This window comes from Miscanthus floridulus, chromosome 2, assembly GCF_019320115.1.
Source record: "Miscanthus floridulus cultivar M001 chromosome 2, ASM1932011v1, whole genome shotgun sequence".
Taxonomy (NCBI): domain Eukaryota; kingdom Viridiplantae; phylum Streptophyta; class Magnoliopsida; order Poales; family Poaceae; genus Miscanthus; species Miscanthus floridulus.
This window is the reverse complement of record NC_089581.1, coordinates 144,312,763-144,327,607: the sequence shown is the minus strand read 5'-3', so window position 1 is coordinate 144,327,607 and position 14,845 is coordinate 144,312,763. Positions and strand designations below refer to the sequence as shown.

General features: G+C 44.4%; 1 protein-coding gene across 1 annotated transcript; it reads right to left on the bottom strand.

Moving 5' to 3' along the window:
- Positions 1-10,583: 10,583 nt before the first annotated feature.
- Positions 10,584-13,683, bottom strand: LOC136539963 (uncharacterized). The gene is made up of 6 exons (XM_066531947.1): positions 13,280-13,683; positions 12,982-13,068; positions 12,657-12,890; positions 12,422-12,524; positions 11,560-11,789; positions 10,584-11,183 (listed from the first exon to the last, which is right to left on the bottom strand). Exons 1-6 carry the CDS (start codon positions 13,597-13,599, stop codon positions 10,973-10,975), a joined length of 1,185 nt encoding a protein of 394 aa, XP_066388044.1. The 5' UTR covers positions 13,600-13,683; the 3' UTR covers positions 10,584-10,972.
- Positions 13,684-14,845: the final 1,162 nt, after the last annotated feature.

Here is a 14,845-nt window from a genome sequence, read left to right as displayed (position 1 = left end):
ATTGTGCCTCGTGATAGTCATTTAACATGTCTACTACCCCGGCATCAGCATCATAATCCTTGACGCGTGGTCTCACCACCTCCTCTCTCATACGATCGGCTTCACCATGGTAGACCCACCGGGTATAGTCTGCCGTAAATCCATTCTTCCAAAGATGTTCCCCATGACCTTCTTCGTTTGTCTTTTCCTGTTTGCACATTTGCTGCAGGGACAGCAAATTTTACTCGCTCCTTTAGTAGCCATGCCAAATGCCCGTTCTAAGAAAGCATTGGTCTTGTCGATCCATTCATTGGTGACCTGACACTGACTTGCATGGCCCGTGTACATCCACTCACGGTCCTCCATCCTCTAACATATATAGCGGCGAGTAATATAAACATCAATTGCATCTACACGACGTTCCTACTATCTAATAGGTGAGGATAGGTCCTAATCCTACCCGTGGATCCATAGATGAGGTTTGTTTCCATGCTCCACTCCTATCCGAGACAGAATTTTGGCAGCACCTCCCCGTTGTTCTCTAAATACACGTCCTGCCAGGGAGTGTGCATCAGGAGAACAACAGGGATATGATGCCAAAACTCTATCTTGGATCGGAGCAGACCATGGAAACTAACCTCACCTACGCATCCGCGGGCTGTCCAAAAAACATGGATAATTCAAAATAGATACAGTTTTAGATATGAAAATATTTACATATTTCAAACCGTATCTCTTTCGAACGGGAGATGCCTAACTGGGTTACGTGATCTACGACCATGATACGGAAAGAGGGGTTATACCTAGGGTGGTGGTGGAGTCAGGCTAGCAGGGCCGTGGCAGGTCGGTGCAGTGGCGAGGCGACGCGGTGCAGGCAGACCCGCAGCGGCCAGGTAGGCGATCGGGGTCGCCGAGGTACTCCGTCTCCGCTCCGACGGGCTCTTCTCTGCAAAAAAAGAAACATAAAACTGTCAATACAAAATTTCGGCAGCACCTCCCCTGCACGATGAGGTTTCCAAAACCTGCAAGAAAACCAACGGCACGATGGCCGACATGCACATATATATGAATGACACGATGGCCGACATGCACAAGATTATATCCAACCACATATATATAACAATGTCACAACCATTACTACGACTCCTACGACTACCACCAATGCTACTCTACCACTACTACTACCGCAACTACTAGTAATACTACGATGACGATGATGGTAGGGCATACCTAGTGGGCGTCGTAGGGCAGCGGTGGTGAAGGGGCTAGGGTGCCGGTTGTAACACCCCTAGTGTTACGATCTCGTTTAGCACCGCGATTTAGGCCTAAGTAAAATTTTCAAAATGAGTTCTTGGAATTTTTGGATTTAAAATGTACTTGATGCGATAAGTGAATCCTGTGTGACTTAGTTTCGTGGACTCAAATAAACGCCCAAGTTAAATTACTCAGTGCGTAGAAATATTTAGGAATGTCCGACGATGATTCTAGCAAACGGTTTGTTCTGTTAGATTAAGCATGAAAATCAACTTTTATAAATAAAATAAAATCCACGGGTTTATTTTGTTAAGCACGAACGGACGAGAAAGAGAGCGCAGCAGCTTCGTTCATTTTTCCGGCGTGCAACATACTCGCCTGGCATTACTTTTGATTACTGTCTCGTTCTCATCGTGGCCCTGCAATTTGCTGCATTGCAAAGTCTCCTCATCCATCCGCATCCATGCTCTCTAGCTTTTGCTTTGTTTCTTTCTCTGACTTGATTACTTTTGTCTATATTTGTCGAGCCGCTCCTTGTTTTTCCTCCCTCACTACTTGTCTCTGTTTCTCTGATTGGCTGCCTTGCTTGTCTCTGCGGCCGCGGTCTTGTCTGTACCAACCGGCACGCCCTGCCGGCCACGTTGGGCCTGACCGTCCTGTCGTTGTGTTTAAGAAGTAACCGAGCCCGCACGCGTCTCCTTGCTTGTTCGTCTTGAGCTAGTCTATGAATGATCTTCTCCTTCTCCCTTCTCAATTTAATTAGCACACATACACCCTTTATTGCTGACCAGCCCCGTTGACACGACAAAGACGCACTCGAGTCCAAGTCCATCATGACCAAAGACCACTCAAGTCCATCACTGAAATCCAAACACGGTTCACTGCGCCTTGCACGTCTTGCATGGTGGGTACTGTTCATCACAGAATCACTGTAGCACGAAGAAAACACTATATAAAGTCAGGCTGTGTTTAGAATTTGTACTCGTCAAGCTTTCTGTGCTGAGACTTGAACCGAAGTGCTATTCTTAGATATGAACGCAGAAGAAGAACATAGATGCTACGATTCTCCAACTGGAGCTACAGACGCGCCTATACATGGACTGGCCAAAAATTCTATCTATAGTGGTTTGAAGATGTCAGCTGCGTCGTGGTAAAAATGGCAATCATCTCTGTTGCATGAAATATTTACACGCCTGATTACTTGCTAACCCTTTGCTGTAACCATGATCGAGTTGGATAATCCTGTCAAGAAGCTAGAGCTTATTGTTGATGATCATGTGAGGAAGTGAAAACATTACTGATCATGATCATTGCTTTAATAATGATAGAGTTAAATCGTGCACAAGGAGCGCTTTTAATAATGGCAGTGAAAACATTAATGGTCACGGAAACTGTAGCACAGTGGAAAACACTGTAGTGCCATGGAAACACTGTTCATCCGAAGCATCACGGTCGTGCGCAGCAGCGTTTTATTACCTTTAAGCAAGCTAGTTAGCCGCTAACCTTACAACGTGTCGCTGTCACGCCTTCGCATCTCCTGCTTTTAAAAAGGATACGCCGAGTAGCCGAGTCTCTACTCTCCATAGCTCCAGCTCTCTTCTCACTCTCTCAACTTCCTTGCTCTGTCTACAAGCTGCAAGCGGGTCGGAGTTGACCTTTACTCGTCGGGCGAGGTGAGCAGCTCATGAGCATCCCCTCGCTCTCCTCTCTTTCCCCGTGACCTTCTCCTTGCTCCTCTCCTTCCAACCCGAGTTGCCCACGAGCTCCACGAGCTCGGTCATGGTGTTCACGCATGAAGCAAGAAGAACGCTCGTAGCTTTCTCTCTCTCCCATCCCATGCATGTGTATATGACGCGTGGGCCCTAAGCAACAGCACATGCAAAAGAACCATGCTAACACCCACGTGAAGACCAAAGAATACTCCCTAATCACGCATTAGTCTTTTTCCGCGTGATTAAATTGCGGCCACCTCGCACAACCAAATGCCAAATCCGATTCCATCGATTCTTCTTCTTAAATTCATCTAAAATCGAACCCTACCTATCCATAAAGTTTCATAAATTTTGGAACATAGTTGAATTTATGTGAATATTTATTTGTGTCTGTTTGCCAAGTACCGCGAGTTCGACGCCGACGGAGGGACATCGATGGATTGCAGAGTCATCGGGAGTTGCTGGAGAAATGGTACTTTTGGAAGCGTGATTGGATTTCTAAGAATTTCGGCTGTCGTTGATTATTTACATCTATGCATTTGCATCAATACATATCATAATAGGAACGATGGTGGATCGATGGTATCAACTGGAGTAGCTGAAAAGATGGTGCCAGGAATCATATCACGAAGATGAAATGCTAACTTTTGGTTATATTTTACCCAGGCAAGCCCCGGTGCATAACCCCTACTTTTCTGCAGTTTAAATTATATTTGTGCATTAAGTTTAAGGAGTTGAATGAAACCCACTTGCATATATATATATATATATATATATATATATATATATATATCATATGAGTCTTACTAGTATGACAGGATCGTGTAGAATGCTATGCTACAGGATTTCGGTAGAAGTCGAGTGATTGCCTGTCACTCGCGAGAGATAGAAAATATATTATTTGACTATTATCACTTGGAAAATGTAAATGGTGGAAAGGAAAATGGTGACCGGGCAGGGATATGGTTTGGATATTGGTGGGTGTAAGAAGTTGTGTCGCCGCGGATGCGGGTCATAGCTTGGTTACACCATTTTTCCCTGTTTGGTCGGTTAAGGACCGATCGTTGCATAAGGCTCTAGGCAGGTCACAGACTTATTATCCCGAGCACATACTTGTGTATGGGCGCTTGGAAGACTTGTTGCTCTCTTGTCGCGGATCCGGCTCTTTTCGGACCGACTGTTAGGGTTTTATTTTGGTGGATGAGGTCCTTGCACCGCACTGAGTCCAGGACTCAGGGGCGGGGGCTTGGAGTCCCAGTTTGGATGGGGACCTGGACACCCGGGATAGGAGAGTGATGGGTTGGTCCTGCTTGTGCCTGGGGTATAAGCGGAGCGTGTGTTTTTGGGGTACCCAGCTGGGGGCATTGATTCGCGAATCGCCGGGAAATCCGGTACGGCTTGTCTACGGTTTAGCATCGTAGTAATAACTAAAAGATGAAAGATGGAAGATGGACAAAAGAAATCTGATTGCTTACCACCTGCTTGAAAGTAGCACATGTGCTTACATAGAATGGTTAGTTAATGAACCAATGCGGCTATTAATGAAAATCGAACATAAGGACGCGCGCTTAGTAATGCTTCCTGCAAATGCAATAAACCCACAAGCCAGATAGCCTTGCATATCCTTGGAGTCTTTTCTTTTCTCCTGTCAGGTAAGTCTTGCTGAGTACAATTGAGTACTCAGGGTTTTATTCCCCCCTGTTGCAGGTAACAGGTGGAGGCTTGAGCTGACCTTTGTGTGTGGATTCCTCCTAGTGGGCTCAGCGAGGATTCCTTTACGCTGCGATCGTAGTTGTTATTTATAACTCTCACCAAATATTTTTATAAATGAAAGTTCATAACCTGTTGTTGTAGTTTATTACCCATACTTTATCATGTCATGATTAGATGCTTATTTCTGCTGTAATTCTGATCACATGTTTATATTCCGCTGCTAAATTAAATTGTTCATAACTCTGATAATATGATTTCATTCCGTTGTTATAATAATAAATGTTATACTCTGATGTACATGTAAAGTGATGTAAGAAATGGTTAATTGTTGTAAGCTTTATTCTCTCATTTGTGATCCTGATGGCAAAAATGTGGATTTTCGGGTTCTCCCCTGGGTGTGCCCGACGGAACCGAGTAATTTAGTGTTCTCCTTCGAGTGCTTAGTGTCTAATGGAAGACAAGCACTCCTAAGAGGCATTAGATTAGGCAGTTCTGCCACACCGGTGGAGAAGGAGACGGATGGGGGAGCACCGAGGACGTGGCAACGGCGGTCGGGGCGGCCCCTCCTCCTCCTCCTTCCTCCTTCCTCCTCCTACTTCTCTTCCTCCTTCTTCCTCCTCTCCTCCTCCTCCTCTCTTTCTCCTCCTCCTCTGGCGGCGCGGCGCGGGCGTGGGCGGGGACGGCGGTGGCGCTGGCGTGGGCGGCGTGGCCGCGAGCGCGGGGGGGGGGGGGGGCGCTGGCGCGGCGTGCCTATGTGCGTGTGTGCGTGTGTGCGGTGTGTGTGGGCTGGCTAGGCCGGCGAGTTAAATCCCCCTTTTGCCGAGTGCCCCCGGTCTGGCACTCGGCAAAGTTTTTTTTTTATAATTCTTTGCCGAGTGCTACCCGGACTGGCACTCGGCAAAGAGGGTTTTTTTAAAAAAAAATTATCTTTGCCGAGTGTCTTCTCTTGACACTCGGCAAAGCTCTGATTCATCGAGTGTCATTTTTTGACACTCGGCAAACCAAATTTTTTTCACTTTTGACCTCCAAACTTTTTCTACAGTCCTCATACTGTACCTGGTACTCCATGTTCCAATGTGGCACATTTCTCTGACTTTTTCTATATTTCTTTCATTTATTTTATTTAATTGAATTTTCTTGGATAAATCAAATTATAACTGCTAGTCATTCGAATAATGAAAAAAATGAATGGAAAAATGATATTCATGTTATTTAGTATAATGTGAGGCCGTATCTAGGAACATACCACCAATTTCAAACATCTTGTTCACAAAACATGACCACGAACTTGCGGTCGAGTTGCTTTTAAATTCTATAAAAAGCAAACGAAGACCGAAAATCTTGAAACTTGTCGAGATGTCACTACTACCAGAAACATTTTTCGTGGCGGACGAATTTGTTTTCCCGCAGCGGGCAAACGCGTCCGCCACCGCGTAAAGGTCACGGTAAATCGTGGCCTTCCTGCGGCGGGCCGCTTTGCCCGCTGCGGTTAATCGATTTACCGTGGCGGGCACATTAGGACGCCCGCTGCGGTAAATCATTAAAAAAAAACAAAAAAAAACCCAGGAGCCCGCCGGCGAGCCCATTCTCAAGCCCGCCAGTGAGCCCATACGTTCCCAACCCAACCCACCGACGCACCGGCTGGATCCGCCCACCACCGCGACCAGGGAGCTCCTCCGCACCGGATCCGCCCACCACCGCGGCCAGGGAGATGAAGGAAGAGGGAGAGGGAGAGAAGTGTTGTACCTACCTCCACGCGTCGCGCCGCCGTGGATCCCCGCCGGAGCAGGTGCCGCCGCCATGGATCTGGCCCCAGCCGTCGTGGATCTGGCCCCAGTCACCGACGTCGTCGTGGATGCCCCAGCCGCCGCCGCGAGGAGGGAGGGGGAAGGCCGCCGTCGTGGATCCGCGCCATGTCGATCCGCGCCATGGAGAGGGAGGGAGGAAGGCCGCCGCCGTGGTGAGGTCAGATCCGTCGAGGACATCGTGGTAGACGCCGCCGCCACCTTGCTGTGGCGGTCCTTGCCGCCGGGAGATGCAGGTCACGCCTCCTCTAGAAGCAGCTCGCCGGCTTGAGGGGAGGGGGCATCCCGCAGCCGCGCGTGGAGGTGCAGCTCGCCGTCAGCCTTCGTGGAGAGCTCACCGGTGCGGCCGCGTCGGAGGGAGCAGGGCAGGCGGCGGTGTCCGAGGGAGCAGGGGACGGCACGCCGGTGGGGGCCGTCGCGCCGGGGGCAGGGCCGGCCGCCACGCTGGTGCTGGCCTTTGCGTCAGAGGCAGAGAGTGGGGAGGAAGAGAGGCCGTCGGGGCGGCCTGACCTGGAGCGCGTGGGGAGGAAGAGTGTGGGGAGGAAGAGAGACCGACTGCGCCTAAGTATACCTATATATACGTGTAGACGAATATCGGGCCATCCTTTTCCGTGGCGGGCTTTTAATGTTGTCCGCCATGGTAAATTGATTTACCGTGGCGGACACCTTACGATGTCCGCCACGGTAAATAGGGTATTTACCGTGGCGGACATCTTAATATGTCCGCCACGGTAAATCGATTTACCGTGGCGGACACCTTACGATATCCGCCACGGTAAATAGGGTATTTACCGTGGTGGACATATTAAGATGCCCGCCACGGTAAATCGATTTACCGTGGCGGGCAAAAGTGCCCGCTGCGGTAAATAAAAAATGCCCGCCGCGGTAAATCGTGGGATTTACCGCAGCGGGCAAAAATAGTTGCCCGCCACGGAGTGCAAAAGTGCAGCGCTGCGCATATTCGTTTGTGTAGTAGTGTGTCATGATATCATATGTGGAGGCTGTGATAAAAATTGAGAAGGTTTCACGCAAGTTATCACGTACGATGCTTGCAAACTTGTCGAGATGTCATGATATCATATGTGGAGGCTGTGATAAAAATTGAGAAGGTTTCGCGCAAGTTATCACGTACGATGCTTGCAAACCGAAGAATCTCCGAAGAGTTCTCCGAAGAGATTCTTTGGTTTGCAAGCATCGTACGTGATAACTTACGCGAAACCTTCTCAATTTTTTATCACAGCCTCCACATATGATATCATGACATCTCGACAAGTTTCAAGATTTTCGGTCTTCGTTTGCTTTTTATAGAATTTAAAAACAACTCGACCACAAGTTCGTGGTCATGTTTCGTGAATAAGATGTTTGAAATTGGTGGTACGTTCTTAGATACGGCCTCACATTATACTAAATAACATGAATATCATTTTTCCATTCATTTTTTTCATTATTCGAATGACTAGCAGTTATAATTTGAATTATCCAAGAAAATTCAATTAAATGAAATAAATGAAAGAAATATAGAAAAAGTCTGAGAAATGTGCCACATTGGAACATGGAGTACCAGGTACTGTATGAGGACTGTAGAAAAAGTTTAGAGGTCAAAAGTGAAAAAAAAATTGGTTTGCCGAGTGTCAAAAAAAATGACACTCGACAAATCAGAGCTTTGCCGAGTGTCAGGAGAAGACACTCGGCAAAGGGTTAACGGCGGCGGCCCTTTGCCGAGTGTTATGGTTTGCCGAGTGTCGGGCACTCGGTAAACCTGGTCTTTGTCGAGTGTTATTGTTTGCCGAGTGCTCGGCACTCGGCAAACTACCTCTTTGCCGAGTGTCAGTTGTTTACCGAGTGCTTTATCTCTGGCACTCGACAAATAGCCTCTTTGCCGAGCGCCCGATAAAAAGCACTCGGCAAAGTATGGGACACTCGACAAAGAAGCCGTCTCCGGTAGTGAATCTTAGAAATCCTCGTGATAATTAGAAACATCCCATCTATTAACTTATTTAGTGGACTTTAATCGTCATAGACAACACTAACCCAAAAACTTCCTCTCTAGCACCCAAATAACTTTCATTGTTTTATCGCCTGAACTGTTGTTTAAACGCATGATTTGGTGTTTACACCCATTTAGCCATCGACTAATGCAACCATTTAAACTGATTCTTTGACTAGTTTGATAGTTTATACACATCTAGCTTTAATTCAGTGACTTTTAGATCTAAACTATACATGAACCCACTGTTTAGCATTTAAACACATGTAGACGGTCATTTAGACGTGTTTAAGCCAACACTAGTTGTCCCTACGAACTTGTCATTTAGTATGCCCCTCGTAAGAACCGAAAGGCCCAAGAGAGGATTGAATTGAGCTCTAGAAATTAAATCAACAACATTAGCCTATGCGAATTCTAAATCACCACTACTAAAAACAATTTTAGGAGACAATTCATTTTATTAATAGAGGAGGACAAAAAATCCATATCTCCAAAAATACTTTGCTATTTTCATAGATGGGCAGCTGATTTACGAAAACACCTAAAATCCTTACGTCCTTAGAAAATCAATTAATAATAGAGATGGGTCTAAAATAGAGTATATTTTCAGAAACGGACCTTTAAAGAGGCCTCTCTTTAGTTAATAAGCCAAGTCCACATACCAGCCTATTTATCTCTCTCACCCAGCAGACGAGCAGCCTATCTTCTCCACCGCATGACACATTTTTTTTTTGACAATCAGCTAGGCTTTATTCCTCAATAACAATGTTTATAGGAATAATATCATAATAGGGCACACAAGCCACAGATGGCGGCCAGTCCCATATAAAATTGTATGCCTAGCTAGATTGTGTGCTTCAAAATGTGAAGCTCTTCTTTCATGGGCAAAACTACACTCATTGAAGAGTAAAGTTCGGGAATTTATCTCAGCAATGATCGAGCCATAGCTACCCAGAGTTCCTTCACCAATCTCCGAGACAACTGTCTTACAGTCTGAAACAACAAATAATCTCTCCAAAGCAAGATCTTCAGCAAGAGCAAGAGCTTCACGGCGGGCCAAGGCTTCCAAAGTTGCAGATTCTGTGATACCAACAAAGACCGCTACAGAAGCTCCAAGATAAGTACCATCATTGTCTCGGCAGAAGGCTGCTGCTGCCCCTCGATTCTCAGTTTTTTGACACAGCTGCATCAACATTAATTTTAGATATAGCTCTTGGGGGAGGGATCCAACGAGCTTGCCTTGGTACTAGAACCGCATGAACTGGTGTCCCACTAGGTGGCTTAGCAATAGATTTCAGGTCCTCCAAATATGAGTCAATAAAACCATGGGTGGATAAAGGACTTTGAAAGATTTTCTCGTGAATAGCCTTGCGATGAGCTGTCCATATAGCCCAGAAGGTTATCGTCAGCCGACACCGCACCCTCCCACATGGGCCGCCACACGCACATAGGCCCCTCCTCTCTCCTTTGCTATCCCTCCGCACCCTCCTTCTGCTCTATGCTTAGTGTCTTTCTATTGAAAGAAAAAAAGTTCATCTCAAACAAGGGGGTAGGTAAATAAAGTAAGTGCGGCACATACACAAAAACAATGAATAAATAATACTCTTCCCATCATAAATACTCGATGTTTTAGACAAGACCCAGACTTAGCAATAACTTCAAATATTTAGTTTAACATGAATATCATTTTGTGTGTATTTTCCTTAAGAAATACCATCAGCTTGCTGAAATTTATTTATAAAACTCGACCTGGGTTTTTTTAGAGAAAAACTTTCCCCAAAAAAACATCAGTTCATTACAACGTATTCTAGGTGCGTCTGCCATAATTGTCTAGGTCCAAGTTGTTCACTACTTGAAAAAGCTATTACATCTACTGAGGCGAAATTCTGTGTTGGCGTTCTCACTGTCTATAGACTTGATCCTCTTATCTCCAGCCATGGCAGCCTCAAACAACCCTGGGGGTTTGCTGAAATCCATTATTAAAGTTTATAAATATGTAGTACTAGAAAACGTTGGTCAGAGGTACACATTAGAAACCATGTCACAGTCCATTTTTTTTGGGTTCCCTTTTTGGGTTGATCGGAAGGACCGCATAAGTAACACCTATAAAAATTAAAAGGAGATAACAACCAATTAATGATATTCTCCACACATAACCCTCACGGTGCCGGTTCATTCTTACACATGCTGTACAGAAGGATGTGACATGTATATGCATTCTAAATCTGCAAACGAATCTTCTCTTGTAAATTGTAACCTACTTCCTAATTGTAAATAATGAAAAAAGGTCAACACTCTTGGCTTTTTCCAGATTATAAGTACACATGGTAATATGAACAAATGTGCTGAAGTGAATCATAGGTGGAGTTTCCACCGTTGCAGGTTGATTTTAGTTGGCTTTTGCAATAACAGCAAACACTACCATGCCACCTTCAGGTTTAATCAGCTGTCCATGTCAGGCCGTCAAGTTGCTGAAAGAGGGAGCTATGCAGGTCTGCATCATATTTGATGGCCAGCTAACGTCAATCATCTGTATATACTGGCTTTTGCCAGACTTTGGTGTTCTTTTTGGGATCATCACAAAGGGTCAAATCACTGTCAAATTCTCTCATTGTCTTGACAAATGTCTTTGCTCCTTGCATCATTAGCCTCTCTACCATGAATAGCTGATAGTTATTCTCAATTATTGGGTCCAATATGCTACTGAAGTTGGACGAGTATGCTAACTTGTACCTGAATTGTTTACAAAAAACGAGCAAACACTTTCAGTAAGCGCAAGGTGATTTTCTTGATATAGTAGCACACATGGATGTAGAAACCTGAATAGGATTTAACCAGTATACAGATTGAAGAACTGACATGACCAGTCACATGAAAACATCTTATAGCTAAAAAATGCTTAACCATGGCAAAATGGAAAGTGAACAGAAAAATAAATTTAACTGCCTTAAGTAATCCTAAATAGCAAGAATGAGGGCAGCTTTCCAACTGCACTTACCAAGAAGTGATCTGTAATGCATTAGGATGCAGGAGGAAGATACATGGTAATTTAAACAATGCCAGAGATCCTAGTTGGACAAGAGAAATGGAAAAACAGCACAGACAGTACCTGTCTGACAGAGCGGAAAAGAAGCCTAGAGTTCTTTCATTTGATGCAATGTACAGAGTTCGACCTGGTGGAATCCATTTTGCAATTTTGTTTCTGATGTACTCAGGGCGGGTATCTCTGTCTAGATGAGGATGAAGGCTCCGTTCAACACCAAATCTATCTTTCCTATTTTTCAATAGATCGCCGCGTCTCACATGAATAGCATCATAATCACCAAGTGTTTCTTTCATCTGAAACCGAGAAACTGATTTAGGGGTTGCATCATAGCCTGCAATGAATATTACTGAACATGACAATAGAGGGAATATCTTGATTTAAGAACTCGTGTACAGGTAACAATTACCCAAAACCATACTTCCAAATCTGATGTATGCTTGACAAGCTACAAATCTAAAGATGTTTCAGGGCATGAGGCTTGAGCTAATTCTGTTTTCGTCCAGTCAGAAGTCTGCAGCCTTGGCATATCATATTAATGACTTGGCATAAGAAAGTGCAATAGAAGTAGACAAACTGGTATCTATACTTGAAGGGTGCTGGTAATATACTTTGCTTTATGGATACACCACCAAAACAACAGCAATTGCAGAACTTACACTGTGTTTTGAATGGATAAATGAAAGTCATCAAACATTTATCCAATGTTAGGGTTCAGTTAGCAGCAGTAATTCCACACTTTAGGTACATCATCAAATCGTAATTTAAGGTCAGTGCAGCTTAAGGATTGTATGAAACAACTGGGTCAAATCATTCTAACAAGAAACAAGAATATGAACATAACCAAGAGATTGAGGAAAAGAAACAGATACATACTACCAGTCCATTTCTTGAGACTGCATAAACAAGACAGGCGAGGAAAAGATACCTTATTTGCTGCATCCCTCAATTTTTGTGCTGGCATACTTGGCAAAAAGTTGTAGGATAACATCACTGAGCTGCGGTTCTTGCGATCCTTGCACTCCATAAACCTGAATTTCAGATATGAGCTTAATGTTTGGATATAATAATTGGTTAAAATTAGCATAGGCGTTGCTGAACAAAATATTAAGTCCGGATGAAGGAAGTAAAAACAAAGGCACTACAAGAACCTGTGTGCTTACCAAGCAAGGGGACTTGCAGTGCGGTTTATTACGAGAGCTGTTGAGTATAGGGGATTTTGTTTGAGTTCACCTCTGCTAATTCCTTGCACATGTGCCACACCTCCCACTTCTAGTTTCATGCTTCTTGATACTATATCATGCCATTTTTTTGAGTTGTCCAGAATAACCGGTACTGTTCTTGAGATCTGATCTATATCGTATAGAGATTCCATTGCACAAGAACTTTCTTCCCATCTACAAAATACTTGCTTTATTAGATAGTAAAATATGCAAACTTCATTGTGGTAAAACAACAGAGAGATGGATGCGGCTAAGAAGCAAAAACCTCTGTTTTGTAGTTGCACCACTTTGGATAACTCCCTTTGTGTTATGCAGTGAACTTAGGCACATTCTTGAGGGCATCACAAATGTTCTGCAAAGAAAACAAAAATAAGTAGTGATGCTTTTTTGTGTAGTCACAAACCAGCAGCACATTAGCCGGTTCAAGGCATTAGCATGGCCCATCTTCCTTCTAGCATCAGTCTTCTAGTCTCCACATTCCGAATTTCAACGAGATGAAAATTTAGCTAATCCAATAAAAACCTATCTAGTGAGCATAAGCACGGTAAGGTAGTTCTTATTACCTGCCAAGGAAAAGGGCCTCCTCGAGAGCACAGCGGAGGCTGGACTCCTGGTGCCCGAGCCCCGCGCAGGAGCCGCAGTGTTTGCCGGGGCAATCCACGCGGCTGCCCCAGTAAAGGTACTTGTCGCCGCTCCTAGCCCCGGATCTCCAAGAACCTGACAGCGAGGCGGCGGGGGACGAGGAGACGAGGCAAAGGACAGCCAGCGCCGCCGCCGCGGCAAAAGCGGTCAGGAGAGTTCTCGCCGGTGGGAGCGCTAGCGGCGGCACCCTCGGCTTGCGGCCGCCGCCACCGGCCGCCGTGATCCGGGGAGGGATCGCCATAGGAGAGGAGTGCGAGGGAAGGCTGGGACCAGGGTCCAGGGCCGTCAGTCTGTCACTGACTCACTGGTGTGGAATATGGATGCCACTTTTCCTCCTGCTTCCCGTCACGTCGTATGTTTGACAGGTACATGAAATATTAAATATAAACTAAAAAAACTAATTCTACGTGCTACGACTAATTTAGGAGATGATCTTTAAACCTAATTAGTCTATAATTTAACAATATGATGCTACAGTAAACATGCCTTAATGATGGATTAATTATGCTTAATAATTTTGTCTCGCAGATTACATAGGACTTCTGTAATTTATTTTATTATTACTCTCCAAACACTCGCGTACAATATCCAATGTGATACTCGATGTGATATCCTAAACTTTCTGGATTTAAACACCACCGAACATCTGTAACCAGTCGGCCCGTGGGTATTATTGTACTTCCACTATAGGGATTTTTCTATCCATTTTCAAGTGCCAAAATTAATCAAACTTAGAGCAACTCCAACAACTTAGCAATTCTTGTTGTGAAGGCTATTTTAGAATTTATATAGCAAAAAATATGCTCCAACAGATCTGTTATTTGGCTTTACAAAATAGAAAGCTGGCTATTTCTTAATTTTCGATGGCCATATATAGCCAACCACGGGCGCTCGCTATCTGATTTTGTAAAATAGTAAGACTGTCGTGGACCTCCTCTTTTTGTGGAGTTTTCTATTTTATAAAATGGCTAAACAATGGAATTTGACTACTAATTTTAGCTAAGCCGTTGGAGTTGCTCTTACTAATTGACTTTCTTAAGTGCCAAAAGATTAGGAGTTGAGATAAGAAGTTGTTGGAGAGTTTTTTTAATCTTGCAAAAAAAATTAATTTTGAGAGTGGGTTTTGAAAACTCTTAAAGATGCTCTAATAGAACTTATTTGTCTGTACTCGTATCCAATCTAATCCACATGTGTTAAGATGAATTTGGTTAGAAGTTAAGCAGCAATAGCTTTTCTTTGGTGCGTGTTATGTTTTTTTCTGAAAAAAAGATATAACGAGTTCACTAGTATTATCATAATTAAACAATTCTATAGGAAAAATTACAATGCATCAAGAAGCCAATGTCTTTGAAAAAATAAAGATGACACTACACGAGAGAGTAATAGGCCGGGGCCGGTAATATGTTAGGACTGCAGTCTGCAGCATGCAAGAATCACTAAGCCGAGAAATGGCAAACAGAGTTGATTCGATGCTAATAAGGGTGTTT